Source organism: Pelodiscus sinensis, chromosome 2 (assembly GCF_049634645.1).
Source record: "Pelodiscus sinensis isolate JC-2024 chromosome 2, ASM4963464v1, whole genome shotgun sequence".
Taxonomy (NCBI): domain Eukaryota; kingdom Metazoa; phylum Chordata; order Testudines; family Trionychidae; genus Pelodiscus; species Pelodiscus sinensis.
The window spans coordinates 83487774-83506678 of NC_134712.1; the positions used below are offsets into that span (position 1 = coordinate 83487774).

The window sequence follows — 18905 nt, forward strand, 5'->3', positions numbered from 1 at the left end:
AAATAACTGAGATTTTGTGTAGAGCTAGAGGGAATTACTCAACAAAGTGTTGTTTTCCTGTAAAATGCCATTTTTCTCCAGAAGGTTTCCTCAGGTCTGACACCATGGGGCTGAAAAGTCAAGTGTAAATGTTCAGTCTTAGGCCATAGCCCAGGATCCAATATTCTGCCTTGCACATCTGAATCTGTTGATCCAGACTTTGACACTCACTGCCATGAGGGTATTTTTATAGTGTAGACATATGCTAAAAGAATTTGGGAAGCAGAGTGGCCACTGGAAAAGAATGACGAGGAAGTATTTATGTATGAGTCATTGATTAAAAGTCTCAGAGGGTAGCTGTGTTAATTTGTAGCTTGAAAAACAACACACAGTCCTGTGCCGTCTTAGAGGCTAACATATATATAGAAGTGGGCAAAACCCACTTTTTCAGAATTATTGATTAGTCTTTACCCACTCAGACATTTGGAGATGACTAACATAGGTGTTTTGTGAATGGTTTATACACATACATATGTGTGTGGTGCATATTTGTTCTAATGTTAGTACAGGTTGAACCTCCGAAATCTGGGATTCTGTGGTCCGGCAACATCCGTAGTCCAGCGGGACCATGGATGTTCCTGGATCAGAGAAAACTGATGCCCAGCAGTGCAAACCCCATCCCTAGGGAGCCTCTGTCTGGCAGGGGAGAAACGGGCCATGCAGCTAGGGAGCTCCATCCTCGGGGAGCCTCAGCCAGCGGGACAGCAGCGGGACGGAGAGGCAAGCCCTCTCCCTGGTGGGGAATCCCCAGTTGGGTGCGGGAGAATGGGTCAGGTCCCCAGGGTGACATTCAAGGCAGGTCCAGGCTGGACAAGATACTGCATTTTAGACTTATGTTCTTACAGTAAGTGATGGGACAAAACCAGTTTATGCTGGGAGAGAAAAATTATAAGGCATCCAGCTACTTCAGCGTTCTGAAATACAAGTTGGTCAGCAGATGTCAAAAGTCTTTGTATCTGACAAGAAAGGGAATAGGCATTACCGAGTAATTGGAATGGGAAAGGAAAATGGTGGTGAGGGGGGCGAAACATTTCAGATGTTCTAAATTATACGGTAACAAAAGTAGCCCAGAGACTAGAGAGAGACTGCTATTGCTCTCTGCTCAAGATGGTATTAACTAGATTAGAATAGGGAAGCAAACCTTACTAGTTGATTTATCCTGCCATTAACCATAGAAGAATGAGTAGACCTTCATAGTTGATAGTCTGAACTCTGTACCAGGTCATATATCAGCTAAGGAGAACCATATGGGATTTGATTATTCTGCTGTGAATAAATTTGGATCATGCTGAGGTTATGTAGTGGGCACAGAGTGAACTCAGTCTCTTTGTCTCTGGGGATTTTTTTCTTTGGAAAGGAGAATATTTTCAAATATACAGTACAGTTTTGAAACAATTGCTGGGCCACTGGTTACTGTGATAGGGATCCCAGTTAATATCTGGACTGTATATAGAGAGAGTCTGCCAGACTCTATATATAGAAAGCATGCCAGAGAGTCTGATTTTTGGGGGTATCATTAGTCCCCCTTCAGGCTTGCTAACAGGGAGAGCAAAGAAGGCAAATGCTCCAGGATCTAGTGATTCAAAGGGGCGTGGGTCTTACAGCCACCACCATTGCAGCAGCTGCTGGAGTCCTGGGTGTTGTGCTGCAGAGCCCGGGCAGTGTGCTCCAATGGCACTAGCGTGGGATTGTCCGGGGCGGTGCTGAGGGCTGGTTTCCTCGACACCTTACTCTCTCCCTGAGGCCATGCCCATTCTGGGAGTGTGCACTCGCCCCCCTCCCCCCCCCCCCCCCGCCCTTCCCGCATCTTACCCCAGGGACCTGGTGAGTTTGCTGGTTTGCATGTTCTCTTTCTGACTGTATACATAATGGTACTAACCCAGAGCTCATAGCCAAGACCCCAAAGGATGAAGGATCTGTGCCTGAGGACTCAGGGTTCAAGCCCTATTGTTTTTGCAGTGTGGACATAGTCCCACTAGACTGGTGCTCTATGAGACTGCCAAAAGTATCCCATGATCCCCTGGGATCCATGTTCTAGACAGTATAGTTTGGTCATGTTTTCCCATGCTGCACCACGTATAAAGAGCTAGAGGAGCCATGTTGTAGCTGAGCACTAGCAAGTCTAAGATTTGGATGTAAATGCTGAGGCCCCATATTGGGAACCAGGTCTCAAGATTTCCTAATCTGGGGTTATACTGTAAGGGTAGATAACCAAGCCCTAGGTTAAGAAACCCAGGGTCTGCTAATTGGAGTTTTATTAACCCTGGGCTTACCTGCAGTGAGGACATATCTTCTGTGTACTACCTTGTTAGATCAAATGTGTACATATGTGATTATATGAAATATATGATTTGTAGCTCATGGATGTATTGCTCTAATCAAATGAGTCAGGCAATCCAAGTCACTGATTTTTAAAAGTAACTTGAAAGTGCTTCCTTGCCCCGGAGCTGAGCTCTGACAATATAGAACTAAACTTACACTGTTGAATATTGACTTAAGGGGGCTGTCATTTTTTCCCTGTGCCTGCAGAGTGACATACCTGAGGGGGTGATAAGAGTTTATGCTCCACTGCATTCAAAAGTTTCTATGGCAATTCAATTGAACAGTCAAACAAAAGCCAAAGACATCCTGGCTCGATTTCACTGTGAAAACAGGTGGGTAAAAGCAGGAGGACATCAGAACATTTTGTTTTTCTGGAGTAATATCTTCACAGTCACTAATGAATAGGCTGTCCCTTTTCAGAGGCCCATTGATTTTTTTTACACTGACAATAGTAATTATGGTAATGTCGGTCCATTAAAAAAATTCCAAAAATTGAATTCTGCTCTTCATATTCTACTTAAGAACCGGCACCTATGCAGAATCAATCTTGCTTTTTTCATGCCTATGTTGAAGCATATTTTTTTCTAGACAGAAGCTAGAAAGACTGCTGTAAATATAAATACAAATGTTAATGTGTTTGTTGTTTCTGTACATGAATACCCATGGTATAATTTGTCAGAGGAAGAAGTCTGTTAGTCCCATTCCAAAAGTCCTTTAGCAAAGTCCTCTGGTGCTATTACATAGTTCTGCTCTTAAAAATAAATCTGGCATCAATTGCCTGCAGTAATCCTTTGTTGCATTGGTGATACAGGCTCATTAGGTACAGCCTCTATGATTACAGTTCTAATATGATAACAATTCTCTCAGTCATCATAATGTGACGTGGCAATTGTCCTTGTTACTCTGTTGATAGATTATAGTTTCTAAAACTAATCATAGAAACAGAGTGCAAGCTAAGAGATCAATTGGATGTGTGCATTCCATTGTTTTCAATGGCTCTTATGCACACATCTCTGAGGGTAGAATTGGCCAAAAGGCTTTGTGGAGGAGGAAACCATAAACAAACAACTGCATAGTCTGAGTTCTGCCAGTGTTTTGGTGTATTTGTTGCTCCAAACCATTTTTTTAGTCTTTTTTAAGGCCATGTTTATTAACAGAATAACCAGCCTACTAGCCAGGCGGGGCAAAGGGGGCAATTGCCCCAGGGGCCAGCGATACAAAAGGGCTCGGAGCTCCCCATGCCACTATGCGGCAGCAGCAGCCAGAGCCCCGGGCCTTTTTGTGTTGCTGTCAGAGTGCCGCGCACCAGGCAGCACTGAGGGCTTCTGGAGGAGGTGCTCTCTGGGAGGCGCTGTGGGCTACCTAGCCCCACCCTGCCCCTTGTGCCAAAGCCCCACCCCTTCTAGGGCACAGAGCAGGATCCCCACACACACCTTGCCCAGGGGCCTGGTGAAGCTGTTGGCCCTGCTGCCACCTGCCTGACATAACTATACCACTAGCCACAGAGAAACGTGTTCCTCCACTGATTTTCACCCAGTAGAGTCCTACTGAGTTTAGTGGAAATTGAACAGGGTAAATTGGTGCAGAATCTGGCCTGCTATAGGCCAGTGACTTCAACCCTTCCAGACTACTATACCCCTTTCAGGAGGCTGATTTGTCTTGAGTACCCCCGAGGTTTTGCCTCACATCAAAATGACTTGCTTATAAAATCGGACCGCAGCATACAAAGGTGTGAGAGCACGCTGTTACTGAAAAAATGCTGACTTGCCCATCTTTACCATATAATTGTAAAATAAATCAATTGGAATATAAATATTGTATTTACATTTCACTGTATATTAGATAGGGCACTATAAACCAGTCATTGGCATAAATTGGCAAGTTGCACAACCATAGGATTTAAAAATTGGTAAATTTCACATTTTCAAATGCTCAAACCTGAAACTTCATAGTGTTGTAACCATGTGGTCTCGACTCAAAAGGAGATGGGGGGAGGAGGGGATCACAAACCTGTTACAGGAGGGTCGTGGGATTGCCTCCCTCACTTCTGTGCTGCCTTCAGAGATGGACTGTGAATGCAACAACTACCAAGCTTCCTGCTGCTGCACGAGGCTCCAAAAGGCAGGGGTGGGGCTGGTCTGGACCCCTCTCCTCCCACCACCAGAGCAGTTTTCAGGGGAGGGACAGGCCCTGTCCTGTCCTTATCCTGCCCAGTTGGAAGTAGGAAGTCCTATTTCATGGGGTGCTCCTAGGAACAAGGAGACATCAGACTTCATGGTCTGTGATGTATTTTTCATGGCCATAAAATTAGTAGGGCACTAATAATGCAACATGAGATTTTCATTTGTATTTACTTTGTTAGTGCTTTTTATGTAGCCTATTGTAAAACCAGGCAAATATCTAGATGAGCTGATGTGGACCCTCTGGAAGACATTTCTGTACCTCAAGGGGTATGTGTCCCCCTATTTGAGAACCACTACTATAGGCTATCGTTTATTCTGCTTCTCTAATATGCTTTCTATTCTGCAACCCGTGCCTGCTGTTCAGGGCAAAAGCCAAAGCTCAAATTGAGCTTAAGGTTTGCCCTCCACCCAGAGCAGTGAGGCTAGGGCATTGTACCCCCTTGCCTGGGGCATTGGGGCTTGGATGGGCTCAGGCTTCAGTCCCCCTTCCTGGGGTCATAAAATGAGTTTAATTGTCAAAAAGGAGTCACAGGGCAATGAACTTTGAGAACCCCTACTATATAGGGCTACCAAGTTGGTTGAACTAAATGGACTGGACACCATTGCCAGAAATGGCATCCAGTCCCTCCAGTCCGAGAGAGCTGGCAGCCCCACAGTGCTGTAGATAACATTCTGTAGTGCTCAAAGAGGTATAACAACTTAGCTTCAGTGCATAAATCTGTCAGTACTGGAATGAGATGTATAGAATTTTATATTTGGTTATGGTATAATGGTTATTTTCAATGTATGCAAATCATAGTAATACTATGAAAGACTAAAACTCTTTTTCTTCTCCATGCTAGCCATGCACCATCAAAGAACACAAAAGTCCAGACCCAACGTTTATATGAAATCGGAGGAAATATAGGTAACCATTATTTTTAAAATTCACTTCTACATTTCTAATTCTTTTGAAATAACTTTACAGCATATACTGCGGTCCATCTGCAGCATGGAGGGCAAGATATAGGGTCTGATTCAAGGCCCAGTAGTCAATTGAAAGGTTCCTATTGACTTCAAGGGCTTCAGAGAAAGTTCAGTGACCAGTAAAGACATTGTTGCAGTACAAGTCAATGTTCCTGCCAAGCTCACCTGACCTGTTGCACTGACACCTTCTTCATGCCTTCTTCCATGTAATCCACATCGTTCAGGCACCCTTCTTGCTTGCCAGCTAATGCCCTCTCTACATTTCAGTATTTTTTTTCCCTTGATACCTTTCAGTGAGACCCTCCTCAAATCTTGAGATAGAAACTGGGGGGTTTCAACAACTGCCCACATACTGATATTTACATAGATTGTAAGTTCCTTGAGGCAGGACTATATCCATGTTCTCTACAGTGCCAAGTAATCTTGGGAATAAATATAACCGTAACAATGGATTGAAATTAAATATGATCTTACCCCCAACAAGTCAAGAAACAAAGCTTTTAATTCAATATTATACCACCAAGTCCTTTTCCTTTCTTCCTTCCAATTAAAGGTTATTTTGGACTACGTTTTAAATCATTGCTTGGGCAGTTCATGCCTGGATGAGAGAATATCTGCACCATCAAGATTCTTTTTGATCAATGCCAGTGAAAAAAAATATATACAGGTAGAAGGAAGGTTATTGGTTACAGTCCTAAAATGATCGATTCTTGCAGATTCATACACCTACAATTTATGTTCATGGCAGCAATATGGTCACTGGTTAGAGTGAAGCCACAGTGCTTGTGCATTGGGCCTATATCAGAGTGCAAGGAATTTTTCAGGAACACCAGCAAATGACCAGCAAGTGCCAGGCTAGAGAGAGAAGAGTGTAGTTCAGTTCAAGACTGACTGGGGAAAAGGCAGATGCTCACTGAGGGGAATAAGCCCTAGTCTGACAGACAAGGCAGCCAGCAGGGAGTACCCACTGCCTCTTTGGCCAAGGAGGATTACAAAGGAGATCTAGGAGCTTTCAGAATCTGAGGTAACTGAGTAATTGAGCTCCCAGAGACATCGTGGGCCTTGCCCTCATCAACAAGCAGCTTCCCCACCCAAAGAAGCCTGCAGCAGTGGCAAGGTGCTTCCCAGGAGAGGACCCTACAGGAAGGAGTCTGCCTAGCAAACTAGACTGGAGGGGGCCATACCCCAAACTGAACAGTCTGGTAGGAAGTAGCCCAGGACAGTGGATTTTTGACTCCCTGCTAGCAGTAACTCCCCTTCTTCAGGAGGCTGATGTACACAGGATGTTGGGCTGGGAACTAAGGGTGTGTCTAGACTACATGGCTCTGGCGCCAGAGCCATGTAGATTAGTTTACTAGACATACCCAAATGAAGTGGCGATCTAAATAATCGCCGCTTCATTTAAATTAAAATGGCTGCTGCGCTGAGCCGATCAGCTGTTTGTCAGCTCAGCACGCTAGTCTGGACGCTCCGCGGTTGACATCAAAGGCATTTGTCAACCACCCAGTTATGCCTCGTGGGATGAGGTTTACCGGGGCGTCGACAAATGCCTTTGATGTTGACCACGGAGCGTCCAGACTAGCGCGCTGAGCCGACAAAAAGCTGATCAGCTCAGCGCGGCAGCCATTTTAATTTAAATGAAGTGGTGATTATTTAAATCGCCGCTTCATTTGGATATGTCTAGTAAACTAATCTACATGGCTCTGGCGATCCTTAGCCAAGCAGGAGGGTTGTGAGACACGTGTTACTCACTAGACAGCACAGCCCTCCAAGCCACCTTACTGCATGCACATTCAAGTTGGAATTTGCACACACAAAAATCTGACTTGCTTCTGTGCAGTTTGGAAAATTGCTCAAGCACATGTCTGAAAATCTAGGTCTGTTGGATTTATTAACATGCCCTGAACAATATGTGAACACTTACTCTTAATATTTGTTGCAGGACTGCACTGTTTGGACCCAGATGCATACATGTTGGATGTTTACCGTGCAAATCCTCAAGCAGAGTGGGTGATAAAACCAAAGGCAAGTTGAAGCTGGCAAAACTTTCATAGGACAGTGATTTGGGGAAAAAAAGCTTAAAGGAGGGCCAGATGCTCTCAGGCTCAATAAGACCTTGCCACAGATGAAACCAAAGTATTTGTTATATAGATATATGAATTCCTCACAATGTACTTTACCATTGAGCCTTTCCAAACACAAATATGTCATGAGAGCTGTTACTCCAATGGATGGAACATCGCACAATATAATGCAACATTGACACTTCCACATGGATTATATCTGTGCCAGTTGATCAATAGACGTGATGAAGGAAGGAACAGAGGTACTTTAGAAACAACCTGTGGACAGGAGTATTTTTTTCACTTCTTGACTTGATTCTAAGAAAACACACTTTTTATAAACTGATGATAACACAATGACATCCTAGAATGTAATGACCAAGGTAATGCAAAGGCATTACTGTAGTATGCAAGAAGGGAAACATATCTATTAAACATGGCCTATGGGAGCTGGACTGGCAGCAGTGCCAAAATGTGTTTACGAGATAAACTCGAACCCTTCTGTCAAAAGCAAACCAGTTTCTAAAGGACAATGTACATTGTTACAATATTTATGCCGCTGACTCACTCCTCATTAGTAGCTGACATTGCGAGGGGAAAGAACTACTGTGTAAAGACAAACGTACTGTTTATGTATGTTGTACTGTATATGTTACCATGATCAGCCTTCTGATATGGCTTTCTACAGTGTTGACCACATACCAATGTATTTGTAGCACTACTGCCTCACAAATTCCTGCTCCCTACACACATGTAAAAGTCACGGGGCTCTGAGCCAGAGATTAGGCAGAAAGTGGTATTTTCAGATTCTTCCCACTCCAGTTTTCATTGACTAGACATAGATTTAAAATATTTTCTGCATAGTATCTTAGTGTGTGTGCTGAATGTCTTAAAGGTGCCAGTTACAGACATTGCCCTAGACTAATTGTTTTTCCTTGGTCTGTTTTAGTTTAATATGTCGGTAGTTTTTAATTCTGGGTGGCAGTGTTAAGAAGAAAGACCTTGCCTGACACTTGTGTACTGTAGCAGGCATTTTAGGCTTTCCTGTTCACAGAGGCAGATTAGAAGAGATTCTGCTGAGAAGTAAGATATATTATTATAGAACATTGCTACTGTGGTAGTGCCACAACTAAGTTGGCCCCACCTGTGGTAGGCCCTGTACAAACAAGTAATAAATAGCAAGCCCCTACTGCAATTTGCATATAATATATAAGGAGAGTTCCAGCCAAAACCAATGGACAGGCCGGAGATAGGGTTGGGGAAACTGTGTAACAAATTAATGTACTGGACTATGCCCATGTTTTAGCCAGTCAGTAGTTTTGTTCACAGTTCTCTGGCTGGCTAGACATTATAAAACTGTACTTGGTGTATGCAGAGACATATGCTCGCACATTTGCTAAGAAGAGATGTGTTGACATTCTAGAAATCAATTTTTTTTCCCCTTGAGCTGCAAACCCAGACAGTTAAAGATCATTCAGATTTAACAAGGGATATTTCTGACTTTGGAATAGTTACTGTATAATAAACTCATCTGTGGTAAGACCTGTATAATAATTTTGGAGGAGGGTTTCCCCCTCCATGAATTGACTACAGTAATATGGAGAGAAATAATCGTTCATAAGGTAGCCATGGATAACATCTGAAGTACTTTAATCTTGATGGAGCATCTAACTTGTGATGGCTTGCAATATTTGTGTAATTACTATTGTTATACATTTCGAAACCTTGCTTTAGGTTTCAAATGACTGTGTATCATGCCCTCCGTTATACCAATGCAACCTTATTGGTGGAACTTAGTACAAAAAGCCAACCAGTGGAATATGGACTATGTAGCTTTTTTATTTGAGACTATAGGAGGCAATATTTGGTTTCCTTTCTTCAAGCTAAAGGTTAGGATAACATTTAACAACAGCATCATTCAGTACCCTCTTCTAAATTGAGCAAAATTGCTTTTCTTCAATTCCAGCGCAGAATACTGATCTCTGCTCAATTCTAGCTAGGCTAGTGCTAGTACAGCTATAATTAAAACAATGTATTTCTTGCTTTCACAACTCTTCATTTACATGTATTTGAGAGATGTAGGGCAGTGGTTTGGCAGGAAGCCTTTCAGCTCAAGTGCTCCTGTCCTGATTCTTATACTGGTTCCTTTGGGTCAAGTCACTTCATCTCTCTGCCATGGTCTTGACTATAAAATAGGGTTAATAACTAATTCTTATGCTGACCAGACTATTCAGATCAAATACTGCTTTCAGATGTGTGCATGGAACCCCGCAAATTGAACAGGAGTTGTAAGCATGTTATAGAAGTATAAACAGCTCCTAGGGTTCCTACAAAATCCTTTACTAAGTGGTATTATATCTATTACCATGGAAAACATTTCTGTGATTTCACAGAAATCCTGCACATCTTCTAAATAATTTAAAATGCAGAAACCAAGATACCACTTTCTAAAGTGTTTAACTTCCCCCACCTTATTCCCAAGCATGTAGACTAAAGGCCTAGTCCATACTACCACGGGCTGTAAATGTAAGTTACGCAACATCACTAAGTGAATAACATAACTACAGCTCGGTGAATAACATAGCTGAAGCTGATGTACTTAAATCTACTTATCATGGGCTACGTCTACATTGGCAAGATTTTGCGCAAATACTTTTAACGCAAGAGGTTTTGCGTTAAAGTATTTGCGCAAGAGAGCGTCTACACTGGCATGTGCTTTTGTGCAAGAGATGTGCTTTTGCACAAGAGATGCCCATTTTAGACATCGGGCTTTCTTTCACAAGAAATTCATGTTGCCTGTTTACACTGGCCTCTTGCGCAAGAACAGTTGCGCAATAGGGCTTATTCCTGAGTGGGAGCATCATAGTTCTTGCGCAAGAAGCACTGATTTCATAGTTTTTGCGCAAAATCATGCCAATGTAGACACAGTTATGGTGTTTCCACTGTGGTAAGTTGACAGCTGATTCTCTCCCATCACCTCTGCCTGTGCTTCTTGCTGTGGTGGAGTGCCTGAGTCAACGGGAGAGTGCTCAGCAGTCAATTCATCATGTCTGTACTATACGTGATAAATTCACTGCAGCTGGATGGATCACTGCCTGTCCATCCAGCAGGCCCTCTAGACACGCCCTTATGCTGTATGTAGATGCCTCAGGAAATCTAGATAAAATAAATATGCCTGTACTTTACATATAAAAGAAAGTTGCAAGGAATACCTTGGCCACCAACACCACCCTTTGCATAGAGACAGAGGAAAGCCAAATGTGATTTAAGTAAACCCATTCTTTGATTCTAGTATGGCTACTTTTTAAATTATAACTGTCTGTTACTTTAATCCTTGCATAGCACATAAGTATAAGCAGTTGGACTAGATTCTATGAACAGTCTACAGACTGGTACTATAGGGCCAGAAATCTTGCTGTCATTGAAAACTTTTTATATATTAAAAAAAATTTTCCTGCGGGAAGACAGTGACCTGACGTTATCACGTCATTAGCGTTGCCCCACCTCCCGCCCATGTTACGCTCCAGGCAGCCCCTCTCCCCTCCCCTCTCCCTGGTGTTCTTGGGAGGTAGAAGTTGGGAGCGGCATGCCCCCCTCCCCCACTGTGCTCTGGGGAGGCGGGAGATGTGCGGCCTTCCTCCTCCCTGGTGCTACGCGTGCCCCTGCACCCTGACCTTGCTCACTCTGGGGTGGGGGTGAATCCGTGCCTGGGAGGACTTTTAAATGTATCTGCAGCAGGGAGAGCTCAGGATATGAGCCCCCATTCCCTCAAGTCAAGACCGCACCCTCCCAACTCCCTTACACACCGCCCTGCAAAAACCTTGTACCCTCAACCCCCCACTCCCTCCACCGAGACCTCACACTCCCACCCTCCTCACTCGTACCCCTTTTCACCAAGACCCTGTACCCCCAGCCCCTTCACTCACCACCCTGTTGAGACCCCACTCCGAGCCCCCTCATTCACTCCCTCCACTGAGACCTTGCACCCCCCCTCCTCATTCATACCCCCCCCCAGGAAAAGACCCCACACTCCCAGCCCACTCCTGCACCCTCACCCCCAGCCAGACACCTACCCCCAGAGAGAAGGGGATTGGTGAGCCTAGCTCTTACACTCTCTGGCAGTGAAAGCTGCCAGAGAGAGGGAGGTTGGCAAGTGTAGCAAGCAGGGGGTGCAGCCCCTTAGTAAAATTCCTATTGCCATGAAGGAGAGCAGGAACTAATTACCTAAATCAGATTTATTGTAGTTGGTGGTGTATGCATAGTATGTTACATAGTATGTCACAAGATTTACACTGGCCACCTCGGCTAAGAGGAAAATAAATATTACAGCCAAAATGTTCAATCATGGAGTCTGGACATTAGGCCTACCATTTTGAAAGGTTGACTTCTGGATTTCTGCTTTCACTAGCAGCAGTTTCATTGAACATTGGTCTAACATGTTTTATTAGGTAACAAAATTGTGCAGTGAAATATTAATAAGAGTGGATGTGTTCAGGAGTAGAACCTATACAACAACCCCCAGAGATGCCTTAAGTGTTCTCAAGCTCTGTGGGCTGCAAAAAATACATTTTCCACATCAACACACTAGCTATAGAGAAGTATGTAAGAAGTAGGTATTAGAAACATACTGGAACAATCCAATTCTTTTGCATATTGCTAATGTCTTTATAATGTGTATATATACACTGTAAACTACCTCACTGTATTTGCCAGGAAAAAAAAAATCAGGCTTCTTCCAAAGCTTCCTTAATAGTAGCATCACCTATTTCTGCTTGCCTCACAGCCTTTGATTTGCTGTTTAACAGCGTTTCCTTTCAGTGGGCAAGATCTGGAAATCAGCTAGTTTTGAAAACCGGAATGACACATTTCTAGCTAAGGCACACCAGACATGCTGCCTCACCCATTAATTGTATTTTCTGCTCATATTCAAAACTATTGTCGTGAATCATTGTGTGAGGGTTCAGTTTTCCATAATGTGTCATTCACTTGGAAAATAATATGATCCCATTAGTTGAAGCAAATGTTTGTATGTATGTTTTTTTTCCTTACTGTTCCCTGTTGACTGTTTTGTTACAATGCATTTCATTCTCTGCATAGTAGTGTATTTGTAAAGTAGAACATGTACATTGTATTTTATCCATGCCAAAAATAAAAACAATGTATACTAACCCTCTCATAAAAATTCTTACTGCATGTTTAAGGACATGGTTAGCTGGAAAATGGGTGACTCAGGATTTGGGGAAATGAGTCAATTTTATTTTAAAAGCAGCCTCTTCGTGAGGGCACTTTTGGAACTATATGGAGAAAAATTGTACAATAATAAAGGGCCTGATTCTGCCACCCTTTCTAAAATGCAGAAGTACTCCACTCTCCATGCCTGTCCCGTGGAGTAAGGAAGAAGCAGTTTGCCATGGTTAGCCTTGGAGATGGGAGAAAGGGACTGAGCATCTGCAGGCACAGAGCCCCACAGCTCCAAATGGCCACAGTTTGTTGTTCATGGCAAATGGGAGCTGCAGGCGAGGGGCAGGAAAGCTTTTTTGGGTTGGGGGAGCCGCTGAGCCACAGAAAAATCAGTCAGGGGCCGCACACAAGTGAGCAGCAAAACCAAACATCAGAAAGCAAAAAACCCTCCCTGATATGGCCCCCAACTGAGGAGAAAGGCATTCCCAACTTCCTCTCACACCAGAGCCTAGGGGGGGCCCAGCCTAGATTTTGGGGCAGCAAGGGTTCTGGAGTGCCAATGTGGGCTCCCCAATGAGGGTAGGAGGCCTGAGCCTTGAGGGCTGGATCCAGGCAAGCCAGGGGATGCATCTGGTCCCCAAGGCCTGAGTTTCCCCACCCCTGCTCTAGGCAGGGGTGCGGGCAGGGACACCACTTCCCAAAGAGTTTCCAAGAGCCTGCTGTGCTCTTCAATGTGGGTTAGGATTCAGCACCTGGGTTAGGATGCAGAACCTTGTCTGTGCCCCCTTTCGCATGGGAAATGAGGTGGCTGGTTTGCCATGCACAGCATGGTGCACATTTCTCCACACCATGCAGTTGCTGCCTATGCACTGACTGATCCCATGACATCTCACCCAATCTGTAACTCCCAGTCTGCACTTACTGGAATAAGTGGCCCAGTGTAGACACAGCCTTTCTGTATACTCACATTATTTGCTTAATATTGTCATAGTTATCCCATTAGCTTCCTGTGTCTTCTGCTGGATGCTGTTTTCTTGTATATTACACTTCATAGTAGCCAGTTCTTTTCTTAGAATTTAAAATGTACAACTATGTCACATGAAATAATGCACGTGCATTATTATTTTCATTTGTATGGTCCAATTTTATTTTATTATAAAAGACCAACATACAATAGAATGAAATACTACCAAGCAAACAGAACGTGCTTTGTAAACACTGATTACTAGTTTCCAAAAGAAAAATACCCAATTAAATCTGTGAACATTTTAGCAGAGGTATTGGTTGTTCAAAATGGTTTTAGTTCCAAAAATGTAAGTCTAGAACTTCTTCTAAAAATATTTGTCCTGAGTTGGAAAATAACTGAAAGAGACCTGGATTCTCACCCAACCCCCCCCCCCCCCCCCCCCAGCCCCTTCCCCCAAAATCCTCTTCTTTTCATTAAAACATTAAAAAACCCATCTCAATCCAAAAATCCTTCCCTGAAGTTTAGTGACCAGCCCCGGGGCATGAATGAGGAAACACACCACGCAGGTCAAAGGCTTGGCTGAAGTCATAGGATTCTACCTGTTGGCCCTTAATTAGCTTGAGGTGTCTCAAACACCCATGAAAAGAGCTCTTGCTTGTCAGGCAGTTTTGCTTCATGTCACCTGCAAAAGAAAACATGAAATAGATATTATCTGCTTCTGTTGGAAGGGAATTGAAGCCACATGTGAAGAAGGATAGAAAGCACCAGGCTTAGAAACTATTCTTTAAAAGTCATTAGACATAAAACTTGGGCCACTAGAGCAACAGATTCTATGAGGGGTGGGAGCTGAGATGCTCACACCCCTCAAGACATGCTCCATGCTTGCAGGCTCAGAATTTTCAATAGCTACCCCATGGTTCACACCAGCCAAACTAGACAGGCAAACCTCTCAGCAGTAGGGGAAAGAAATCACCCCCGCCTGATAGCTGTGCCACACTCAGAACACTCAAGCTACGTCTATATTGCACTCTTCTTCCACAAAAGCTTATGCAAATGAAGCTTGGAGTAGAATATTGCTGCATTTCATTTGCATAATTAATTAGGGCCGTTTTTGTAAAAAAAAAATCCCAGCCCCCTAATTAATTATGCAAATGAAGTGTGGCAATATTTTACTCTGCGCTTCATTTGCATAAGCTTTTGCAGAAGAAGGGTGCAGTATAGACGAAGCCCCTGACATGGAGCCCAGTACATCTACCAGGATATTGCAGCTGCTCATTTTGCACAACCTTGTAGTCTCTTGCCTTAGTCACTCCGGGTATGTCTACACTGCAAAGTTAATTTGAAATAACAGCCATTATTTCGAATTAACATCAATAGCGTCTACACATGCAAACCGCTAGTTCAAAATTAATTCAAAATAGTGGAGCGCTTAATTCGAATTTGGTAAACCTTCCGTTAAAAGCATTTGCGGAAAATCGTGCCAGTCTAGACATAGCCTTACTGTCTAACTTGGCCTACAGACTCAAGTATGACCCACTCAGCACTAGTTGTAAATAAGTCACTGTCCTGTAAGAGCAATGCCTAACTCACTATGCCTAGCACATTGCTGTCACACTATTCATCTTTCAAGAACGTCATGTATGGTATCAAATAAAAGTTTGTGGCATACTGGTCATCATTTATGTGCGGGTCTAATGCAAGAAGCTGTTTGTGTGTACTAAAAATATGTTTAAACCAAGTAAACAGTCAGAGTTGGTAAACAAGTTGGTCTCAGGCAAAAGAATGTTGATTTACCTGTCTGCCTAAGGTTCAGCTGTAAATGGATCAGCATAAGCCAAAGCCAAAGAAAATGGGAGTTATACTTCCATACTGAGTCAACAGAAAAAGGCAAATTAATTGGAGGAGGAGAAAGGCAGCATGGTGTCACGACAATAGGAGACAAGTAGTGGAGAGGAAAACCTTATCTGGGGATACACTTCAAAGCATACACCTCAGGGCTACGTCTAGATTGCATCCCTTTTTCATAAAAGGGATGCAAATTAGACGTATCGCAATTGCTAATGAAGCGGGGATTTAAATATCCCCCACTTCATTATCATCAAAATGGCTGCCACTTTTTTTCAGCATGGAGCTTTGCCAGAAAAAAGTGCCAGTCTAGAGGCGGATCTTTCAGAAAATAAAGCCTTTTCCGAAAGATCCCTTATCCCTTATTTTAAGAGGGATAAGGGATCTTTTGGAAAAGGCTTTATTTTAAGAGGGATAAGGGATCTTTCGGAAAAGGCTTTATTTTCCGAAAGATCTGCGTCTAGACTGGCGCTTTTTTCTGGCAAAGCTTCAGGCCGAAAAAAAGCGGCAGCCATTTTTATGCTAATGAAGTGGGGGAGATTTAAATCCCCGCTTCATTAGCAATTGCGATACATCTAATTTGCATCCCTTTTACGAAAAAGGGATGCAATCTAGACATAGCCCACAGGTTTACTGGAATATAAGAAAAAGGGAAGAAAATTTCTTGATGATCCATCACAGAGGGTATGTCTACACTATCCTCCTAATTCGAACTAGGAGGGTAATGTAGGCATACCGCACTTGCAAATGAAGCCCGGGATTTGAATTTCCCGGGCTTCATTTGCATGAAGCCGGCCGGCGCCATTTTTAAATGCTGGCAGTTCGAACCCCGTGCCGCGCGGCTACACGCGGCACGGGGTTCGAACTGCCAGCATTTAAAAATGGCGCCGGCCGGCTTCATGCAAATGAAGCGCGGGAAATTCAAATCCCGGGCTTCATTTGCAAGTGCGGTATGCCTACATTACCCTCCTAGTTCGAATTAGGAGGGTAGTGTAGACATACCCTGAGGGAGTAAACAGGACAGCACCTTTTGTATCCATTAAAGCAGGATCCTGGACTAGAGAAGAAGCAGAGCAATGCTGAGAGGTTGCTTTAGATGAGAAACTTAACTCAGACAAAACTTTTAGCCTGCTTAGGTTTGCTCAGTGTTAGAAACCTGTTATACCTTTATTTTATTTGTAAGCATATCTGTGTCCATGATCTTTGCTCAGTAGCATTGGGATGGTCTTTTAAAACCCCACTTGAAGGCCAAGACAGGGGAAGGGCTAGAGCTGTGTTGAGCCAGGGGAAGCCACTGCCTAGCATGCTCTTGAGGAAAAGACTAGTATAAAGGAAGCCTCATTGGTGGGAGAAAAAAAACATAGAAAAAGTTAAATGATTTCCTGGAGAGGCGCCGCTCTACAACAGCAGCAGAAGAAACTGCTATTGAAGAGAGTCACCATCCCAGTGCCCATCATCTTCACATTACTCCAGGGTGAAGTAAAACCAGAGGATTGCAGGCAACAGCCCAGTGATTATAGAGATTTGAGACAAGGACGTTAACTCAGCTGTGGCTACTTCTCAGAGACACAGGCTGTGGTAGGACGTGGACCAGGAGATTGTCATTAGGGGGCAGGCTGAATCCATGCCATCCTATCCTATTGCACTTTCAGGGCCCAGGCCAGGACCTGGTGGAGCAGGAAAGTCTGGGTTCAGCCCAGGCCAAAGTTCCAATTCCTGATCTTAAGAAGGTCAGGGAGAGGAGTTACCACCAAAGAAGCTGGTCCAGCAGGGACCTTATTCAGAGGGATTGAGATATACGTAAATGAAAGACTGAGGGTGGAGTCCCAGACACTTAGGTCTGCTGACTGACCAAGCCACCTTCCTCCAATCCACTTAAATCACTATCTTAGTCAATAAACTTCACTTGGTTTTATCCTAAATAAATCTCATTAAGCAATGTGTGGCTGCTGGTAGGTAACTTGGTGTGTACACCGTCTCTTTGGAGACTGCAGAATTGGTAATTACTGTGCGTATACAGTGATGGGTGTTAGATACCACGGAGGAGCATTCCTCAAGGGAGCTTGGGTTCGGGAGTGTACCAAGCTTTACCTGCAAAGCAAAGAAGGGCTGGCAGACTCCTGAGAAATTTGTTTGTGGAGCTTAACAAATGGGAAGACAGGGAGCTGCCACTCAGCTTAGCATCAGACAATCTCTTTCTTAGTAAGGAAGAGGGATAAACAACAGTTGTAAGCATCCAAAGAGTAGTTGGCAACCTCCCTTCCACTGCAGAGCAGGAGGAATCTCAGAGGACAAGCACAGCCTCATAATGCATCATGATAGCCATATAGTGGGCATGACCTCAGTAAGGGTGAATGTGGTATAAATACCTACACAGATGGGGGGGAAGAGATGCCTTAATGTGCCCATTCATATAATAAATCCTCACAAAATGCTCCACAAGTGAGGATCCTGTGTCACCTCAGATTGAAGAGTGACCCCATTCCATGGAAACCCCAACGGGAGGAAAGTATTTCAAAGGCTGCATTTCTCCTCCAGTGTTAGGCATGAGACTTGGCAGGGAAGTGCAAATTTACACCTTCTTGTGCCAAGTTCAATTGACCCTAATTCAACAGAGCCACATCAAAAGAATTTCTACCAGAATCAATTTTTCATGAATAGAGTTTGCCCATCCCCAACAAAGTTCCCAAAAATGTTAATAGGCTTTAGCATAGCTGTGATCTCACATTACAATCACTGAACTATTACGGTTTACAGACTTTGTGAAATGTCTAGTTGGCAATGTAGCGAGAGAGAAATACTACTGTACATACCGGGATAGCCTCCAACATAAATGGGATTGTTTGTATCTGCAGATGTTGACTGGATGTAGGGATTATCAGCCTGAACCAAATTCCCATCAATCATCAGCGCAATGTGATGCTTGCTTTTGTTTGCTTGAAGCTTGTGCCACTTTCCATCGCATAAGCTATTTTCCCTTCTTGGTTCATATGCGGCTGTTATTCTGCCAGCTCCATTGTTGACATGGAACAAAACCTATACAAATAACCGGATGCCAATAACAACACAGAGGGCAAGACCATGTAGATCAATTTGCTTGGATAAAAGCACATTCATGCTGCTGCAAAAATTCTTTTTTCTTAAATAAACAATTGGCAATTAACTAAAGCACAGTGATCAATTTAATAAGGATTTAAACACCATCTATTAAAGTATTTTCTAAACCTGATACATTCCACAAGCTAGGTATTCTTTATTTGGAAAATAAATATTTGCTATAAATATGGGGCCTGATTCTTCTACACCAGTGTGATTCCACTAACTTAATAGACATTACCC

At 43.5% G+C, this 18905-nt stretch overlaps 2 protein-coding genes across 7 annotated transcripts in view; one reads left to right on the plus strand and one right to left on the minus strand.

Moving 5' to 3' along the window:
• Positions 1-18905, plus strand: part of ARHGAP28 (Rho GTPase activating protein 28) — a 140619-nt gene that overhangs the window by 98898 nt on the left and 22816 nt on the right. For all 5 annotated transcript variants that reach the window (XM_075920948.1, XM_075920949.1, XM_075920950.1 and 2 more), the window contains 3 exons: positions 2569-2693; positions 5387-5451; positions 7453-7535. In XM_075920948.1, coding sequence (XP_075777063.1) covers positions 2569-2693; positions 5387-5451; positions 7453-7535 — 273 coding nt within the window. The remainder of the gene's footprint in view (positions 1-2568; positions 2694-5386; positions 5452-7452; positions 7536-18905) is intronic.
• The window catches only part of LAMA1 (laminin subunit alpha 1), a 163423-nt gene continuing 158698 nt past the window's right edge, over positions 14181-18905 (minus strand). For both annotated transcript variants that reach the window (XM_075920947.1, XM_075920946.1), the window contains exons 62-63: positions 18380-18602; positions 14181-14403 (exon numbers count right to left, since the gene is read on the minus strand). In XM_075920947.1, coding sequence (XP_075777062.1) covers positions 14243-14403; positions 18380-18602 — 384 coding nt within the window. In that variant the 3' untranslated portion in view covers positions 14181-14242. The remainder of the gene's footprint in view (positions 14404-18379; positions 18603-18905) is intronic.